The sequence below is a fragment of the Cydia strobilella genome, chromosome 2 (genome assembly GCF_947568885.1).
Source record: "Cydia strobilella chromosome 2, ilCydStro3.1, whole genome shotgun sequence".
In the NCBI taxonomy this organism is placed as follows: domain Eukaryota; kingdom Metazoa; phylum Arthropoda; class Insecta; order Lepidoptera; family Tortricidae; genus Cydia; species Cydia strobilella.
This window is the reverse complement of record NC_086042.1, coordinates 5581753-5602368: the sequence shown is the minus strand read 5'-3', so window position 1 is coordinate 5602368 and position 20616 is coordinate 5581753. Positions and strand designations below refer to the sequence as shown.

The following is a 20616-nucleotide window of genomic DNA, read 5'->3' as shown; positions in this document are numbered from 1 at the left end:
TGGAGACAAACTCGAAAAAAGGTAATTTGCATTACATATTATGGTTTGGCCCCCTTAGTAGTACATTCAATGACTGCCCCAAATAAATAAATGTAGTATCCATATCCAACTAGTACCCTACTTGAAACTAAATTCTACAGTAGTTTGAATGATGATATAATGCTTTATGATATGCGCAACCCTGATTACCACGCATTTAAAACTTCCTTGGATGGCTGACCTCTCATTAATATTTAAATAGTGAAGTACAAACGCAAACAAATCTCTACATTGCATTATTTCCTTGTCTTACAGGATGAAGCCAGCGTCGCATCAACTTTGCCTCCACATTCCACACTCCACAGGTAAATATTCTTTGTCTACAGTATTTTAATCATCCAAACTCAAATTAGATTGCTTGTTATTCCTCATGTTTACAAGAACTTTGAATTTGGAGAGAGCAACTTCTTGTCTAGGTGAGGTTATTGTTATGTACATTTTCAATAAACCTCAATCCGGCGAGATACATACTGTACAAAGTTGCAATAAATTCCAGTAATTATATAACTTCTACATGTACTGACTGTCCGTATTTCTTTTCAGGTAAAACATCTGCGCTGGAGAATGAAGAACCAGGGTTATTTAACTTATTTAACACATTCATTGTCACCCAGCCACACAAGACATCCGCTCCAGGCCACAAAAATGTAGTCATATAAAACTGTAGTACAACTATCGGGTCGTCCTGGGAACGAAACCATAAAATACCCGATAGTCTGGTTTTTTTCGGCATTGAATGTGTTAAAGTACTTACAGGTTGCACCATGCACATTAACAAACTAAATCTATGACCGTCATCATCCAATAGAAAAAACGGGCCAAGTGAAAGTCGGACTCGCGCGCCGAGGGTTCCGTACTTTTTAGTATTTGTTATAGCGGCAACAGAAATACATCATCTGTGAATGTTTCAACTGTCTGGCTATCACGGTTCATGAGATACAGCCTGGTGGCAGACGGACAGCGGAGTCTTAGTAATATGGTCCCGTTTTTACCCTTTGGGTACGGAACCCTAAAAACAAAATTTTCGTACAGGCAATTTTTGACTGCTTGGTGCAACCGGGCTAAATTAGTTTTCATAATAAATTATGAAAAGATTCTCGTGGTTTCATTACTTTCATTAACTGCACTGATTACCCGACAGCAGCTTCAGCTGAAACTAAGGCGAATCCAGAAAACTGTGTAAACCGATATAAATCATGATCAGGTACAAACTGATGCTCACGACCACTATAAATACTTAGTTTACGAATCGGTGTTCCGTGTTAATAATTTTGAATTGCACCTACCAACTAATATATTTAGTCAAACCAAATTGGCAGTAAATAAGAACCAAAAAAACTACTCATCCTTTTTTTGAGTGCTAGTACTAGTGTAAGACAATAGTACATTTCGATGCTATTGCGGAAAGTATGTCATTTCCGCACGTGTATCGAACGACGTTTTTTAATACAGTTGCGAAAAATAAGAAAAGAAACAAGTAAGGAATGGAATTCTAAACTTTTATATTATTAATTCTGTGGCATCATTGACATTATGAAGAAGTGTTTTTCTAGCTTTTATTCGACTAGAATAGATTTTGTTATTATTATTGAACCCACTTCAATAAGAACCAAAAAAACTACTCATCCTTTTTTTGAGTGCTAGTACTAGTGTAAGACAATAGTACATTTCGATGCTATTGCGGAAAGTATGTCATTTCCGCACGTGTATCGAACGACGTTTTTTAATACAGTTGCGAAAAATAAGAAAAGCAACAAGTAAGGAATGGAATTCGAAACTTTTATATTATTAATTCTGTGGCATCATTGACATTATGAAGAAGTGTTTTTCTAGCTTTTATTAGACTAGAATAGATTTTGTTATTATTATTGAACCCACTTCAATGAGTTTTTTTTTCAAATGCATTTTCTATAAGACAGAAACAATTGTAAATATTAAAACATTTTACTATTATTACCTAAATATCGTTATTTATGATTATTTGTGTATCGTATATTTATAAAAACAATATCGAATGTTGCCTTTGGAAACTTAAAACATTCTTGCAGTAAGAAAATACGCCTCTTCTTTGACGCGTTCCGTTCCATTCAGACAACTTATTAAGAACGGTTTTTCAACATTAAAAAATAAACGTGTTATAATACTTATAATGATGAAGAGGTAAGTAATAAAATACGAAATATGCATATTTTTCGTATTCTTACATTATCAGTAGGTTTTTATGTTGATTACGACGTTTAATGGAAACTAATATTAACACTCATCAATAAGTAGTCATGAATTGGAACACGTAAAAAATTGGAAAAGTAAAAAGCACTAGTTCGCGAAAACCCTTTCCGCACGCTAAACAGCCACGAAAAGTAGCACTTTTTAGCAACTGTATTAAAATGCCCAACTGGGGAGGTACCTCCACCTTACAGAAAAATAACACTAGACCCTACTAATAGTGTTGTTCCTGCCGGTGAGTAAGGTTGCCAGAGCTCGAGGGAGAGGAATGTTAGGGTCGGCAACGCGCATTGTAACGTATGTATTTTAACGTCCAAATGTGTCATTTTTTCAACCTGTTTAATTTTGTATATATATTTTAGTTAGCACTTTTTTTAAACCACTAACATTTATTGAGCTATATTTATTGTTATCAAAGATGGACAAAGATTTAACACAATTATGAATAAGGAGTCAAAATTCCCTATAAAAAAGCTTGAAATCCCCCAAACTACCTCTACATTCCATACCCTAAACTTCTATACATTTGACATTTTGAAAGACCTCCAGAGCCTCCATCTACACTAGCGCCCCTAGCAGCAAAATTAAACGGCCCTCATTCATCTTGAGAGTCCATCTAAGCTGACTGACAAAACAAAGTGTATATATCCATAATATAAACGTCATGTTTTCATACGAATGAGATTACGTCTATGATGTTATGTCCACACTTTGTCATTGGCAGAGAGCATGGCCCGTGGCCCGACTGATGTCGGTGAATGTGATAGTAGACTCAATGTAAACATGCTCTAACTGAGTTTCACGATAATGGGGTTGGCCGGTCGAAATAACTAGCAGAAGGCGCCAGCATAGCTTGCCCTGTCAATTATGGATGGTATAGAAAGGATGCCAATCTTTTATGGCAGAATTGTTGCAAAAGTAACCACTTCTTTCAGCTTTAAATAATAGTTCCTAATCTCTCCGGTGGCGCTAGTTAGGCTCTGGGACGTGAGTATAACATGTAAGGCAACAAATAACCCGACCAAATTACGTAGGTTGTTTTTGGTAGTATTTCGGTGTATGGTGGCGCCGCCTAATTACTGTTTTTTGATGGACACTTTTCATACATAGAGATTTGGCTCCTTTATATAGTCACCATGCTGTCAATCCCTAGAATTAAGTCAAATTTTTGTTTTTTTAATGCCCTGGATGCCAGCCCTTTAAGCCAAATCTCATAGAAAAAGGGGCAAGCTATGATGGCGCCATCTCTTCAAACCTTTGACAGTTGCCAACCCCATTCAATGAGGGCTAACGCGTATGAATTCGCCGCTAGGGGCGCTAGTCTGGTGGTCTTCGCAAAGTTCGAAATGTCAAAAGTCACTTGTCACTTCAATGACTGACAGCTGTTCTTTAGTATTTTGGACCACCATCAACAGAGGCGCCAACTGGTGAGCAAAAAAACGATAGCCCTCATTATGGTCAAAATAAATTTACAACAAAGTCTCAATGTTTTATTTGAATAATGAATGATCTTAAAAAGTAAATAACAATAAAAGGTATAGCGCAGGACACTGAACTTTACTCGCTGAGTCCCCGATCTCGGCGTTCTCGTACCGTGATTGTGGCAAATATAAATGATACCCCGTATGTTTTCATTAATTTGGTATGTACAAGTGCAAACACGCTTAAAAGATAGTGATGAGAAATGAATGCGTGTCCAAATGGGTACATAATTATGAAATTTAAATGAATCTTACACCTAAAATAATACAAAAAGTATATATATCTAGTAGGTACGTGTATATTTACATTAGTTTGGTAGATGATGCTATGCTATGAACCAGTTTGCTAGTTATATCGATCCCTGCCGATAAAGGAGTATGGTTAAAATCATTTACGACGCGTTTTAACAAAAAGTTCCATTCAAATGTTGACTTTACTGTCTAATGAAAGTTTTTGTAAATTACATCATCTCAAACGACTTCAACTCCAAGTCCACACAGCGTTTCAAACGCATTTTTACTCATTTATATAAAATTTAAGGATTTTATATAGTTTTCATGACAAGAATATAAAATGTCGCACATGATGCTAGTGTGAGAGTGAGCTGAAACACTTTGCAGCCTTAAATACTCACAAAAACTATATCTATCAGAAACGCGATAAAACTTCAAACACGTTTCGAATCTAATTAAAACACTTTTTGGAGTGTACCTTCTGTTTTCATAAAATCCTGCCTACTACAAGTCCAACGCCTTTATCTACCGACGTCTATAAAACTAAGTCACCCAAAGTACAACGATTACCCGGCCATTCGAGAATATACCGTAATTCTTTGATAATAGGGAGCTTTTGATTATGACGAAACTCCAATGATGATTATAATGGGATTGTCCCGATTCCATTTGTCATAGAGCCCGCGATGCTGGTTATTTTACTTATTTGTGCAAGGCTAGATTAGACATCCCATGTCAAAAAGGAGAGTTAACACTTTTTTGCTTGCAGAGGGTGTTAAATTTCATCAGCTGACGGTACGCAGACTATCCCCGTGAGTGCAACACGTAGCAAGTTCCACGCACTAATAAAAAAATTACTGAATAGCAAAAGAAAATCAGTAGCGTTTATTATAATATTTTTATGAAATGTTGAATGTGTTAAGGTCATACTCATATTTATAAACATGAAATCCTATACCGAAAACCTTTGCCTAGAATAAACCAAAAATAGCCAAAGCCCCTGAGAGCCGTTTCGACTATTTTTTTAGTTGGGTCATTCTTTCATTTCTTTCACTCGCGGTCGAGCCCGAGCCTTCACTCCCAAAAACCCAATATAATAAATAATATGACGATTAACAATCCCTCAACACAAATGTACATTTACTATAACCAAATTTTCAATCATGAAACTACTTTTCGGTTTAAAATAATTACCCGGATATTCAAATAAAACAATTCACTTGTAAATCGGAGTGTATCCTATAGTAAATATAGATTGTTATTGCATTGCAACGAATCAGGATAGGTAAGTATAATAAATAAGAATTTTTAAAACTACCTTTTGTTTACCTGTACGCACATAAAATTTGGTTGGTGCAGATAGTTTAGTTTGTATGTTGTTAGGAGCGTACGTCTCTCAGCTAGAAAATATGGTGTAAACTTCACATTGGTAAACAAAACAAAAAATCCATTAAACAATACGTAAATACATATATGTGATGTTTTCCATCAAAAGGTACCACATTGTCGCTTACCATAATGACGAAATTAGATTGTATCTTTATACAAATAACCCGTCAGAGCGTCCTTATGGTAAGCGACAATGTGGTTCCTTTTAATTGAAAACGACACATATCACCAAGATGAATATATCGTTCGTAGTTACTTCATAATAGTGCAACAACATTCGGTTAACATTATTACAATATTTCTCCGATAGCGACTTCAATGACTCCTCTAATTTCCGTATTTTACTTTTGATGACATTTTGAGGTTGTCGTCAAAACGTTTTTTAAAGAGGCTGGAACTGCAACCTTATCTGGCTGTAGGTATAACATAATAATTGTACAAGATTCTTTAGTAATTCCGCATTAATGAAAACCTTTATCCGAATGATTCCTACACGAAACCGAACGTTAACGCTCCTAAGGCCGTAATCAGACCAGCTATGGTTTGTTGTCACTAAGCCTTGCTATGTTACATGACGCAGGTGAACGAGACAAATACATATGGCTAAATTGTTCCAGCTTGCCATTCATTTAAATAGGCCAGGGGTCGGCAAACCGCGGCTCTTTAGAGGTACGATTTCAAGCGACCAAAAAAAAACACATTTAGTTTTTAGACCACTGAAAACAACATTTGCGGCTCTGAGATTCCTTAAACTGGTGATTTCTACTGCGGTTGGCTCTTCTCAAAAGTTTGTCGACCCCAGAAATAAGCCATCAGGGCTGAGCATCATCAAACGACCTAACGGCTTAGATAATAAGGTTCCTAGTTGTTGGGCACGGGCTGCGGCCGCCGCTCGAAGTGGAAGGTGTCGGACAGGTACAGGCCGAAGATGGCCACGCTGTAGAACACCGTCAGCCCGAACAGCGCCACGCTCGCGCTCGCCGTGAACATGTTCGAATATTCGCATCTGTTGACAAACGCACAATTACTGAATTATTGATACCCGAGCAAGAAAAGATTCCAAAATTAAACCATGAGCGTAGCGAGCTAGTTTATAAACAATTTTGCCATCGAGTGAAACACAAAATTATTCACCACACCAACGAGAGGAATCTACTAACTGTAAAATATCAAACAAAAGCAAACCAAATCAAATACAAATGAACGTTTTTAAATATTTATTAATGAAAAACATCATTTAAAAGTCAATAAATTCTACCAGTTAACATAAGAAAACAACTCAAAATTTACATCAGATTACTTTGCCACACATGCGGATAAAATGCAAATTATTTTCTTAGTGACTTAGGCTCTTAGTACTCTAGGCCCGGTGCCCACTAACGGCATAGCACGGCAAGGGATCCTTCGGCATATTGCCGAGGCGTCCTCAGGCATGCCGCGTCTTTAGGTACGCCTAAGGCTGCCGAAGCAACCCGAAGACTGCCAAGGCGTATTAGGCGACCGAGCCGTGCTGTGCCCTGCCGATAGTGAGCGCCGGGCCTAAGAGAGACCCCACACTAATAGTCAGCGCTATGGAAAATGGTGTCGCTGGTGTGCAGTTGTAAGATTACTGTGATTTAACCTGTAATCGGTCCACGGGTCTACACACTCACCTGAAGAACCAGACGACGGTGAGGGCCACGGAGACGAGCGTCATGAGGATGTTCTCCAGGTCCCAGGCGCGCTCGGGCGGCGTGCCCTCGGTCACCAACTCGGGCGTGCCCGTCTCCTCTGGATTCAGAGTCTGGAAATACAAATATATACACGTCTTCTTTCTATGGTATCCTTAAAGTATCTGGAAGTAAAACCTCCTAAAGCTTAGCGGCAATAGTACATTATTGTCGAGACTCGGGAGTTACTTGCTGGCTGAAGATTCGTTTTAAACGGACGACCTTGGGAGTCCGTTTAATTGAATCCTAAGCCAGCAAGTATCAGTCGGACGCGGGACTCCGCTGAAAGTTCCGCGGAGACACAAACAAACTAACTAACCTGAGTGGGCACGGCGCGCTTGGGGTGCACGAGGCAGTGCACGACGGCGCGGTCGTGCAGGCCGCACGCTCGTAATGTGAGCCCGTCGTCGAGGAGGACCCGCCCGTTGAAGATCAGTCGCACGCGGGACTCCGCTGACAGCTCCACGGAGAAATGCCGCCTGCGAGGACACAAATATGAAACCGTGTTACCTTATAGCATAGACACAGGACAACATAATTAGGTGGCACTCTACGGCGCCAAACGATTTGTATAATGTGAATATGGAGGATGGTAATATTGGTAATCTAACAAGTGATTTTTTAACTCTTTTCCAGTCATGGTACGATTTATCGACAACATACGCGTCAATAAAAATATGACTTGTCTTCAAATGAATCATTAAAGCTGGATTAATTGAAATATATTTGGATTTTTTGCGAAAGCCTTGTAGATTGGTACGGCCGGGAAAGGAGTTAAGCTGTCCGAATGTCACTTAAGAATTCTTCCTACCATTTGGTCCATTTGAGCATCTTACATCATTCAAACTATACCGCGAACTTTGGAACTTATACATCAGTTTATATGGTTGTTACGGATCATATTAAGAAACACAAAAAAAAAAAAAAAAACATTTATCGAGCTTTAAGAGCGCTATTACATTTCGGCGTTGAGCGAGTTTAGGTATTTTACGCGCTGCGGCGGGCTGTGCGAGCTCAGTATGCCGATCCCTTCTACCACGTTTTCCCTCTCGCTCGCACTACAATGATGGATTAAATAATCTTGATCCTTCGTGAAGCATACTGAAAACAATTATAACGACACTAACTGTACTTAAATTTTAAAATCCTAATTATTGTTATTTGGTACGAAAATACTAAATCCAGTGCAAATGTACTTACTTTTGTATTATAAAAGAATTATTTTATACTAGAAAGAAATTATACTCGCTTGTTTACATGTTTCGTCATTACATTTGGTACAGGTACAGGGTAACCGTACAGCTTGGGTAGCGAAACTATTTTAGCTATATGTAGCAGTGTTGGCCGTAATTGTTAATTTTAATTAACCATTGATCAATTGCATTAACCATTAGTTCCGCCATTAACCAATTGCATTACGCACCAATTGCATTAAAGTTAATTCGAATTAAATTTTTGAGACGTTAATGGCCATTGAAGTTAAAGTTTTGTTTAGTGTTGTTTGACATATCAGTCAAATTTGACAGATTGACAGTTTTTGTATTTTTTAGTGAAAATGAACATGGTTTGTTTGCTAAATTATATCCCAAAAAGATAATTTTCACTGAAAATGACAAAAACTGTCAATCTGTCAAACTTGACTGATATGTCAAACAACACTAAACTATGTCACTTAGTACCAAACTTTAACAAAACGTTAATTTTCACAAAAAATTACAAAAACTGCCAAACTGTCAATTTTGACAGTTTTGACAGATGTGTCAAACTACATTTTCCATCCCATGACTAATGATGAAGGTCCTATCAAAATCGGACAAGCCGTTTCTTTTTGGGATCCAAAACTGTCAAAATGTCACAAACTGTCAATTTTGACAGATAGTATAAATCTACACTTAACAATGTCACTGGGTGCTAAATTCTATCCCAAAAAGATAATTTTTACTGAAAATGACAAAAACTGTCAATCTGTCAAATTTGACTGATATGTCAAACAACACTAAACTATGTCACTTAGTACCAAACTTTAACAAAACATGTTAATTTTCACTAAAAATGACAAAACCTGTCAATTTTGACAGTTTTGACAGATGTGTCAAACTACATTTTCCATCCCATAACTAATGTTGAAGGTCCTATCAAAATTGGACAAGCCGTTTTGATCTGGGATCCAAAACTGTCAAAAATGTCAATTTTGACAGATAGTATAAATCTACACTTAACAATGTTACTTGGTGCTAAATTCTATCCCAAAAAGATAATTTTCCCTGAAAATGACAAAACTGTCAATCTGTCAAATTTGACTGATATGTCAACCAAACCTTAGTTCCACTAGGTACTGCCAGGGTTTAGCATCAGCTCTATCATGGGTACTGCTCTCCTAAGTGCTCATCAAGACGAGTCGGATGACTAAAACAGCGTGTGCCTATGTTGCACTAATCCTAAGTTCCACTAGGTACTGCCACGGTTCAGCATCAGCTCTATCATGAGTACTGCTCTCCCAAGTTGCTCATCAAGACGAGTCGAATGATCAAAACAGTGTGCGCCTATGTTGCACCAAACCTAAGTTCCAGTAGGTACTGCCAGGGTTCATAAGGAGGATGAATAATACATACTCAAAACTTATACAAGTTCAGTCTTAGTTATATCGGAGCATCGTTTATAATGGCGTAAACGCCATCGACAATAAGGTCCCTTTTTATAGGAAATACCACATTTTATTCTGTTTTTAGTATTTGTTGTTATAGCGGCAACAGAAATACATCTGTGAAACTTTCAACTGTCTAGCTATCACGGTTTATGAGATACAGCCTGGTGACAGACGGACAGACAGACAGACAGACGGCGGAGTCCTAGTAATAGGGTCCCGTTTTTACCCTTTGGGTACGGAACCCTAAAAACAGAATAAAATAGATATTTAAGTGGTGCTCCCATACAACAAACGTGATTTATTTACCGTTTTGTGCGTAGTACGGAACCCTTTGTGCGCGAGTCCGACTCGCACTTGGCTGTTTTTTTTTTTAATTTACTACCTATAAAATGTCAGGTAATTTCAAATATTTTTATTGTTGTTCGGAAGTTTGTTATGTTACTATACTATATTATAATACTATAACAACAAATACAGTACTCGGATCAAAGTTTCTCAGTCGCAGTTTACACGCACACAGTATAGCGTTTTACACGGCGCCTGCCGCACACAACGATAAAAAACCTCGTTGTCGCCGTCGAAAACCTGCGGAGCCGACCGACACAGGTCCGACCTCTTCAAGCTCTGCCGCGGCACTGAGATCGCCAGCGCGCGTCATCGGCAATATAGAGTAATTTTCAAGAAATTGCCAAAAAATCAAAGTAGAATTTGATAAACACAAATGTATACCAACAGTATAAGCAAACGTTGTAGATTGCTCGTGTATAAAAATGACTTCGATACTAAGTAGATTTTCGTAGGAATTTACACTTGTTTCGAAGAGAAAATTCAATTCGTTTAACATTGATTTTCTCTTTCTTAAAAGCATGTAGGAAAAATATCGTTCGATATTCCTAAAGTACAGGATATTAGTAATACAAAATATCCAACTTTAGCAGAGTAAACTTCTCAAAATTTACAAATAAGAGCTCACAATTCAGTGCTTCACGCGGTTTTTCGTAAACGACCATCAGAAAAAACTTAATTACTAATTTAATTAGTTCTTTTTCTAAAATGTACAACGATATTCCTAAAGATAAGAAGACGCTCTTACTGGAACAAGTACTCTTTATTTCTAATAATGAGCGTAAAATCTTAAATCTTGTCGGGAATATCATCAATTTTACATTATTTCGACTTTTCTTGTAAGAACGCTCTTAAACACGTCTATTCGTGGTCCATAATTTTAAATTGTCCATTAAAACATTTATGGGCTTCTACTTTTCATTGTAACTTCGTTATCTCTTTGGCAACACTATTCAAAGCTTGCTTAAAACCCATGGACGAATGAATTTGAACATAAGTTTAGAATTTAAACTCACCATTTAAAGTCCTTAAGTAACTCGTCTAGACTCCCCTCCACCTCCTTGAGCGTATCGTTAAGATATTTAAGTTTGATGAGTATTTTCCTCGCGGCGGCGTCCGTGGTGTCGACGTCGACGGCGGAGGCTGCGGAGGCGGCGGAGGCGCCGGCGGGCTCGGCATCATCTTTATCGTCCTTTGTGTCACCTTTAGCTCCCACCCTGGATGAGTTTGCTTCTGGAAGGATGAGAATACATTATAAATTGAAATAGATGTCATATTATAATACTAAAGAACAAGTGACTAAGACCTCCAGTGGCAGAGGCCGGATTCAAACCAGTGTTTTCACTTCTTCAGCTAACGCCCTGAGGGCCTAGCGCGAAACACGAAAATCGAAATTTCATTATCTACTTCTCTGTCAGTCTTTGTTATTTGAGCGATAGAGAGGCATATAACGAAATTTTAAATTTCGTGTTTCGTGGTAGGCCCTCTGGATCTCTAGGGTAACCCCGTCACGGCGTCACCCGTCCCAATTTCTCGACTATACGCCATCTTAGTCACTTTTTATTCAGTAAATACATAGAGTAACTTATACTAGAGCCGTATTGTCATAGTAAATTTTGTAACCCCAGTAAATTCACCATCTGTCGACACACTTTAAAACTTAAAATAAATATTTTTAAAAATACGATAAAATGTATTTAGATATGGATAAATGATTTTTTTTATTTGCATTAATTATTTTTATGATTTTGACCCATGTTCTTTCACTGATATGCGTTAAAATTGTTAAATAACAAACGAAACCGTCAACGCCATCTATACGACAGTTGGCCAAAGCTAGTAGCGCCCTCTGAACGAGAATCAAATTTTCTTGATTTTCGAGGCACGTTTTTTCCTTAGACTGTATCCATCTATTACGGAGTTATATCTATCTTTGGTAAATAACATTTATTTCATGTTATAATTTGTATATAGTAGCAAAGAATAGTAGTGTGACTAGGTATAAAGTTAAAAGAAACAAGCTCTGTATTGATTCACGAAAGCTAGTCGAATCAAGCTAAGTTTTCATGCCAAGTGCTACGCCAAATATGGACCTTGTAGGGATATGTATGCATTCTTACTGCCAAGTTTGTGCAAAGATAGTGTGGTCAAAGTCTAACGCGGATTTTAAACGAGAATTTTGACAGTTCAGTACAAAAATTGCACCAGCTCCTATGAATCTTACCTATACAAATAAATTGATTAATTTGTTAAACCTACATTTTTATACTGGCGTAGACACGTTATTCTGCATGACCTTTAGTACCGATACGACCAACAGTTGGTATGTAATGACTAATGTACCGTACATTATGGGAAGAATTATTAAAATTATCTAATATTTATCGAATAAACCAATAAAACAAAACATGACTGAAATATTACGTGAGTTGATAAGAGATATAATATTCGAATTTTGTATGAATTAGGGACTTCAGATCGATTTGGAACAAAACTAACGATAAATTTTACATCCAGGGGCCCGTTTCTCAATAGCTTGTAACTTGTAATACAAGCGGATGTCAGTTTTTGACAGCTTTTGTTAGAAAGGGACTTCCACTTGTATTACAAGTTACAATAAGCTGTTGAGAAACGGGCCCCTGATCCAGCCATTGAACTTACACTCTTATAAAATAATTATCGGTGGAGCTTCCGTCTTTGTAATAACGTATACAAATTGTCTATTAAGTAATAGTGTGGACGATCAATAGAAGATTGTAATAGATATTTATCAAGCGTGTAATTTTTATTGTTGAATGAATATAAAATGAATGAATGATAAATTCCGAATAATTATGGTAATGCCTAATTGGTGCGCACCTAAGGCAAATTTGGAGCACAATTCAGACACAGTGTCAGCATAGCTAAATGAACAGCCGACGGTATCTAATTGAGTTTTTATCATGAGCGGGATTCATTAATCACAGAATTTGCAGCACTATAACTACCCAAAGGTAAGATAACTTTTTATCTCAGCATCTGTATGAAATTAGAAATTAAAGTGTAAACTAGAACATAGCTATGTTGTCTGAGCTCAGTATCACCATCATCACTAGATACTTATAATTAGTTGACGAAATATAATTTGCACTGATCTCGAATGAGTCAGACACTCTACAGTAGTAACCATCTACTCCGCTTAATTTGTACTTATACTTTTTTTCACTTCGACAACTTCTTTCATATGAGGTTAAAAATACAGTGGTAGTGAAGATTCCTTCTTTTATTATTTTCCTTCTAGGCAAAAGGCAGTATGTCAGCTAAATTCGCACGAATACACGAATCATTTCGAGCTATTTTCGGCCTCCAAAGGGCAGACGATGTTGTCTATCTTCTTCATGTGTCCTCGTGTCTGTCAGCAAGGTGTGACAACTGAACTGACCTAAGTCTCGGGCAGTAACGACGGCTTCCATGGCGCTCACGATGCTGTCCATCTGCGCTGCGCCCGTTCGTGTCCGCTCCTCCTCCACCTCGTCGCCTGACGAATCTAGCGTTAGCAGCGGCGTGTGGGGCTACAAATATATTTCGCTCACGCATGCTATACCCAGGTACATAACTGACCTGGCGTGAACAAGTCTCGGGCAGTAACGTCGGCCTCCATGGCGCTGACGATGCTGTCCATCTCCTGCATCTGCGCGGCGCCCGCGCGTGTCCGCTCCTCTTCTACCTCGTCGCCTGACGAATCTGGCGTTAGCAGCGGCGTGTGGGGGGCTAAAATTATTTACACATATAAATACACAAAACATATATTCACTGGGACAGGTAAATGAGAACTTTACTAGTTAATGGCATTTTCTTGAGTATTAGTATTATTCATATTTATTTATTTTGTATCAATCATACATTGTCAGTGTTACAAAACCACACAAAGTGTTAGTGTGTATTATTATGTAATATAAAAAAAATGTTATGTCCTGACGTCAATGCTACTACCTAAAGTTAAGGTTAGGAGATAACACTATTTTCGTTCATATAAGAAGTGTAAACAACGTCAAAAGGTTATTTATATTCGTTATATTATGTAATTGATTCCATGGCTACTATTTAAAAACAGAACCATTTTGATAAGATCATTTATGCCAGGGGTTCTGTGGTACGCGAACGCCCGCCTGCGACGATAAAGGGGTTCACAAGAAGCGGCAATTACCTATATAACATAACCAGATTTTCTTAAATACAGTATGGTATGTTTTTGTCATGAGAAGTGTGAGAAGCCCCGATTTATACTATAACTAGAAACATACAGTCAATCCTCCTGTAGAAGTGCAGGCGATTGTTGTCCATCATGGCCATGTCGGCGTCCACGATGCTGTCCATCTCCTGCAGGGGGATTACCCTGGAGCTGTCCCGGGGCGCCTCCTCTGTGCTTCCTAGGATCAATCATGTTTGGTTAACTCACAGATAACAAAAAACTATAGAAACGTAACGGAGTCGTACGCTTGAAGCGTGTGGCAAGAGTATAAGATTAGTTAAACGCAATCTTACCACAGACAATTGTTAGTTCGCTACGACGTTTAAGCGTGTATATGTAATTAACCCGTTTTAAATATTAAAAAAACCCGTATTGCTCTGTATTGGAGATGGCACCTTCTATCTTCGAAAGTAAAAAGCATAGTGTACAAGTGTTATTTTAAACGTCAATTTTCTGTAAAATTATGTCGTATAAATAACACTTGCACAGCCTCTGCTGTCAAAATCGTTGCAGAGTTATCTTGGTCTAACTCTAACTGATACCACGATGTTATTGGTCTAATCTAAGCATTGATAATTCAAATTAAAAAGTATTCTTGATGTTATTGCCGTTCACTGTACATGCTAACATAAAAAGAACAGTCAGTAAATCCCAATCTTTTTGAGTCCGCAGCGCACTTGAAAGTTTAAAATTGAATCTCGCCGCCCTAACCTAGCTAAGCTATTCGAAAAAGATAGGTACATGGTGAGGAGGATTGCCTCAGGGCGCCCCTTTTACTGTGTGTCTACGGTACGGCGCACCAGGGCGCCGCGGCGTACAGTTTGGGAACCCCTGGTTTAGAGCAGTGTTTTTCAAACTATTTCATGATGCGACCCCCTTAGTACGAACAAAATGTGTCGTTTTCAAGCAACAGGTACCACATTGTCGCTTGCCATAACCTCGTAAGACCCACCATACAAAGTTTTCCTATTTTTAATTTGAACCATGTTTTATAGAAGATTAGGGTGACTCGTTTGTTTTAGAAAACAATGAAAAAAAAGAAACGCTACTTAATTCAGTTAGTGTAAGGTTCAAATTAGATTGAAACAGAGTGTACATTGTAATGCACATTGGCCCTTACGAGGATAAATAACGTTCTAACAGGTTATTGGTATAAAGATACAAACAAATTTCGTCCTTATGGTAAGCGACAAAGTGGTACCTTTTACTTGAAAACGTCACAAATGTTTCGCTTATGTATTGTTTTAAGGCTGGCAGTTTGGTTTAGTTACAGAATAAGAGCGCCTGCAATCATTTTTCACACCTCGCCCGCTTAGCCATTTCTGATGTTGACTGTGATACATTTTAAAATCTTAACTTAAGCTCACCATTTGATTCAGAGGTAGAAGCTGGCGTTGAAACCGTGGCAACTGTACTTGCGACGATTGTTGCAGGCCCTGGAAGGTGAAACTGACGTGATAATACATTCAAGACTTAGACAAGTACTGATAAGGCACCTAATGTTATGCACTGTGCAAAATAAGTCAATGAAAGATATCGTTATCAGCAAAATGCGAATTTAGGTAGAGATTAAAAAAATATCATGATGACCTAACATAATAAATATGTGTGAATCAATTTTTAAATATGTTATCTATTATCATCACATTATTTTTTTCAATTAGGTCGTTATGTGTAAAACTGTCCCCAGTAATTAAGGTAGGTACTGTCCGCGCGCCAATTCCGTGCATTCGGAGGTCGAGGAAGTGGGGGGGGTGTGCGCCGCGTCCGTACTTACAAAATGACACCACTCTGTCATGACGCCCAACATTCCTAACATTCCTCAGCCGTGCAAGAAATTCGCGCGCGGACAGTAACAGAAGACTATGGAGGTCTTCAACAGAAAGACATGATGTCGCGATCCTCAGCATTGAGGGAACGACTGAAGAAGAAGAAGAAGAAGAAGAAAGGATGTTAACGGTATAATAACGGTATATTAACTAAAATATAAATTTAACAAACGTCTTTGAATTAGCTACTGCTACTACCTCATGCATGTGCTGATTATAATGGGATGTGCGCGCGACCGCATTGGTGGATCTCCAGCACTGCACACATTGTACTTACTGGGGCAAGGTCGTATGCTGACTGAGACAGGATGTGCACGCGACCGCATGACAAGCACGGTCCAGCCGAGCGTTGGTGGAACTCCAGCACGAGCACACAGTATTGTACTTACTGGGGCTAGGCCGTATGCTGACTGTGAAGGGGTGTGCAAACGCATGAGCAGCACGGTCCAGACGAGCGTTGGTGGACTACCAGCACTGCACACATGGTACTTACTGGGGTTAGGCCTTATGCTGACTGTGACGGGATGTGCGCGCGACCGCATAACTAGTACGGTTCGGTAGCGATCCGGCCGGGCGTTTGTGGACCACCAGGCCAGCATGCCGACGCCGACCACCGCCAGCGCGGCCATGAATTGGACCACTTCATCTCCCACACCTTCTATCAATGTCATCCTGGGTGATCTGCAAACATGTCAATTATTTTAGTTGTGTGGACCAGCATAAATTCCTATTTCTTATTTGAACCTTGTTTTATAGTAAATTGGGATGAATTTCGTTTGATTCAGAAAGCAGTAAAAAAGAAATGCTACTTTATTTGGTTAATCAAAGTTCTAAATGTTCTAATAAGATTGAAAGGAAGTGTACATTGTGGTATTAGTAATGCACATCGGATCTTATGAGCTTAACTAACAAAGAACAGAGAAGACGAAAATTTTAGTCCATAAATTTTATTCTGGGCTAAATTTTATTATGGCAATCTGCTCTAAAATGAATAGGTAATGTTTTGTTATTATTATTATTATTATTATATTATATTATATTAATATTGTCTTCGGTTACCGCGATAGTTACTCATGAAATAAAACTATGAAAACGGATTATATCGCGTATATTGAATTTATAATACATCCCGATGTTTCGAACCCTTTACAGCGTTCGTGGTCAACGGGTGACTGAGGAAAAATTACAAAGTGCAAAAATACCCACATACTAAAATAATGAACAATCATAGACTACAAACTTTAAGGCTGGTTGTACATGCAAAATCGGTTCATAAGGCTAGTTATACACTACAAATAATTGTCAAGTAAAGATATATATTTATACGCGATAAAAACTACGCCGGCTCCAACCCTACACCACGGACCCGAGAAGATTTAATTCCCTCCTAAATTGTAGGAGGGTATCCCAATATGGGACCAGCAACAAACTCGGCGGGACACATCTTTTCAAAACATCAGAATGTCCAGCATCATCCAACACTAAGGTCTCACAGTCTAAGTCTCGCTTGCTCCTTTATCAGATGGACTACAGGATCCCAAGCTGGTGGTAGAGAAAAGCCATCTTCCCTATTAAAGTTTGGATATTTCTTAATCTTCTTCTTCTTGTTCTTTGATTGTTCATTATTTTAGTATGTGGGTATTTTTGCACTTTGTAATTTTTCCTCAGTCACCCGTTGACCATGAACGCTGTAAAGGGTTCAAAACGTCGGGATGTATTATAAATTCAATATACGCGATATAATCCGTTTTCATAGTTTTATTTTATATTATATTGTTTAATACATTAGCAGCTGAAAGCTGATGCGTGTATATGACTGCACATTTTTTTTTTACTATTAGGTCTATTAGTGTTCATTTTGTTAGTTGTTTTAAGTGTTTGTCAAGTCTGTTTTTAAAGGTGTTCACTGAAGGAGCACATATCACTGCTTCTGGTAATTTATTCCACTCGCGTACGACGCGGTTTGATAGAAAGTGCTTCCTAGGATTGCTTGTGCTGGGCTGGGCTGTGTTAGCTAAACAAGTAATCTCATAACAGCAATAAGTTCAGTTTCAAAAGATGCAATCTTTGAATTATTATATTTATTATTTATTTGCCTCTAATAAATAGTTCACCACAAGCGCATTTTAAAATAAAGGTCAGACTTGTAACAATATTATTTTAAGGTGTAAGGTAAAATAGGGGTTGGAAATAAATAATAAATAAATATAAATATTGGGTCACTTTAGTTTTTCTGCCTTCTAGAGATAATCACATATTTTAACTATGATAAGATAGCTAAAATAGTAATAGTAATAGCCTTTATTTCATGCTTCTTTTTTTTTACAAATACATAAATTTCAATTATTATTGGTTTATTATTTGCATGTCGCTTGAGCGGAAAAGGCCTCCCCCAGTTTTTCCCATTCCTTTCTATCCTGTGCTGTTCTCCACCAGTATCTGTCGAAGTTCACTAGCTTGTCTCTCCATCTTTTATTTGGTCTTTTTTGTTTTCTGGCTATTCCTATTGGTGACCATTCTGTGACACGTTTAGTCCACCGGTTATCCGTTGTTCGACATATATGGCCAGCCCAGGCCCATTTGCTCTTTTTTATTGCGTATATTGTATCTTTTACTCCAGTTTTCTCTCTTATGACTTCGTTTCTGATTCTGTCCTTAATTTTAATTTTTAACATTGACCGTTCCATAGCTCTTTGACAGATTTTCAGTTTATGAATATGTTTCTCAATGGGGCTCCAGGTTTGGGCACCGTAAGTTAAGGTAGGTAGGACAGCAGTATCAAATACCTTTTTCTTTATGGCCATCGACATATCACTCTTCAGAATTGATTTTAGAGACCAATATTTTCGCCACGCTCTACTAATCCTGTAGTCTACTTCCTTGTCGAGTCTGTTTTTGAAGGAAACTAGTTGTCCCAGGTATGTGAAGTCTTCAACATATTCCATATTGTTTCTTCCGTTATACTTAAGATAAAAAATCCGGCCAAGTGCGAATCGGACTCGGGCACGAAGGGTTCCGTACCATTACACAAAAAACGGCAAAAAATCACGTTTGTTGTATGGGAGCCCCACTTAAATATTTACTTAATTCTGTTTTTAGTATTTGTTGTTATAGCGGCAACAGAAATACATCATCTGTGAAAATTTCATGAGAAACAGCCTGGTGACAGACAGACGGACAGCGGAGTCTTAGTAATAGGGTCCCGTTTTTACCCTTTGGGTGCGGAACCCTAAAAAGATAAGATAAAATATCCAAAAATTAAAACCATCATAATATGTTTAAAATAGTACTTAAATACTATAAATACAAACATGGTTTCGAAATGTAAACATAAAATATAAGATCTTGTAAGCAAAAATTATAACTGGCTCTAACATATTTAATATCAATACCTAAACTACAATACAATGCTGACCTAAGGTACAATAAAGTAGATGTCATATACAGTCTCAGCGAATATTTCTCTACAATTCCTAGGCACTGGAAGCCTTGGTCACTTTTTTCTTTAGTATATAATGTCTATTTTATTTAGTTTACAATTTATATAGTAGTGTTTCCACTCATAAATAACACAAATCAAAATATTTAATAAATTGTTTCATTTGTTCCCTCACAATATTTTAAATATCCAATTGCTGCACTGAGTGGCCCTAACCCCTAACACCATGTTTGGCAACTAGACTATGTCCATACAATTCAAACAACCAGCAGGATCTTCAATTGTTCTATCCACAATGCAAAATACACAGGTTAATGATTAAAGCCCAAGGCTAGTAGGCTGTCGCAAACCTCAGATCTAAATCTATCTATGGACATAAGGTCTGTCTATGCCAAGATAAACTTTCCTAGGCCGTAGATTTACTCAAGGTCATCCAAGTGGTTATCCTACTGTCATTTGAGTCATTTCCCATAGTTTTTACCACAAACTTATATACCGCTAGGCTGTTAACGGCGAACATATGTTCCAAAATCCATCTAGATGAGATAACATCAATAATAACGCGACATCTTGACACAGCTGAGAGATCACAAATCACCAGGGCTTACCTGTTTGCAGTATTAGCTTAAGAACCGAATGGATACGGAATACACTACGAGAAATGCAATGCCCATGCACCGAGCACGATCACTTGTATCATATTAACAAAAAACTAGAATGAGATAATGCTAAATAAGTAATTTGCAATTGAGATACGACGGAAATAATATAAATAACAATGCCCCAGAGTGACAGATTCTGGGGGAGGTTGACACTGTTGACAGATTCGTTGACATTTATGTAAAGGAATTACTAGACGCAAAAAAATATTATACTTTTAACAGTTAACACTGGTAGCGTTATGAAATATAGTCTGGCAAATACAACTTGTCAGTCAGTAAGTCAGTAAGAATCAGAAAACTATAGTCTGTCAAGCCATTCCCGTCAGTAGAAAAAAGTGGCAAATTCAAAAAATACTACTATAGTTTGTCAAGGGACTGTCTCATT

At 37.9% G+C, this 20616-nt stretch overlaps 1 protein-coding gene across 2 annotated transcripts; it reads right to left on the bottom strand.

Moving 5' to 3' along the window:
* Positions 1-3729: 3729 nt before the first annotated feature.
* On the bottom strand, positions 3730-20377 carry LOC134750192 (transmembrane and ubiquitin-like domain-containing protein 1). Of its 2 annotated transcripts, XM_063685324.1 has the most exons (9): positions 20178-20377; positions 16624-16811; positions 15669-15737; positions 14354-14479; positions 13671-13820; positions 11087-11303; positions 7398-7557; positions 7022-7152; positions 3730-6375 (listed from the first exon to the last, which is right to left on the bottom strand). In XM_063685324.1, the coding sequence occupies exons 2-9, from the start codon at positions 16799-16801 to the stop codon at positions 6231-6233; spliced, it is 1176 nt and encodes a 391-aa protein (XP_063541394.1). In that variant the 5' UTR covers positions 16802-16811; positions 20178-20377; the 3' UTR covers positions 3730-6230. The 2 variants fall into 2 exon arrangements, with proteins under 2 accessions (XP_063541394.1, XP_063541402.1); XM_063685332.1 differs by lacking the exons at positions 16624-16811; positions 20178-20377 and adding an exon at positions 16408-16467.
* Between the last annotated feature and the right edge of the window lie 239 nt (positions 20378-20616).

Excerpts from the sequence above, each read along its gene's own strand:
- LOC134750192 (XM_063685324.1), bottom strand. The coding sequence starts at position 16,801 with ATGACATTGATAGAAGGTGTGGGAGATGAAGTGGTCCAATTCATGGCC. Across the intron at positions 15,738-16,623 it reads CAGCATAAGGCCTAACCCCA|GGCCTGCAACAATCGTCGCA; the intron begins GTAAGTACCATG and ends TTCACCTTCCAG. Across the intron at positions 7,558-11,086 it reads TTACTTAAGGACTTTAAATG|GCGGCATTTCTCCGTGGAGC; the intron begins GTGAGTTTAAAT and ends GTGTCCTCGCAG.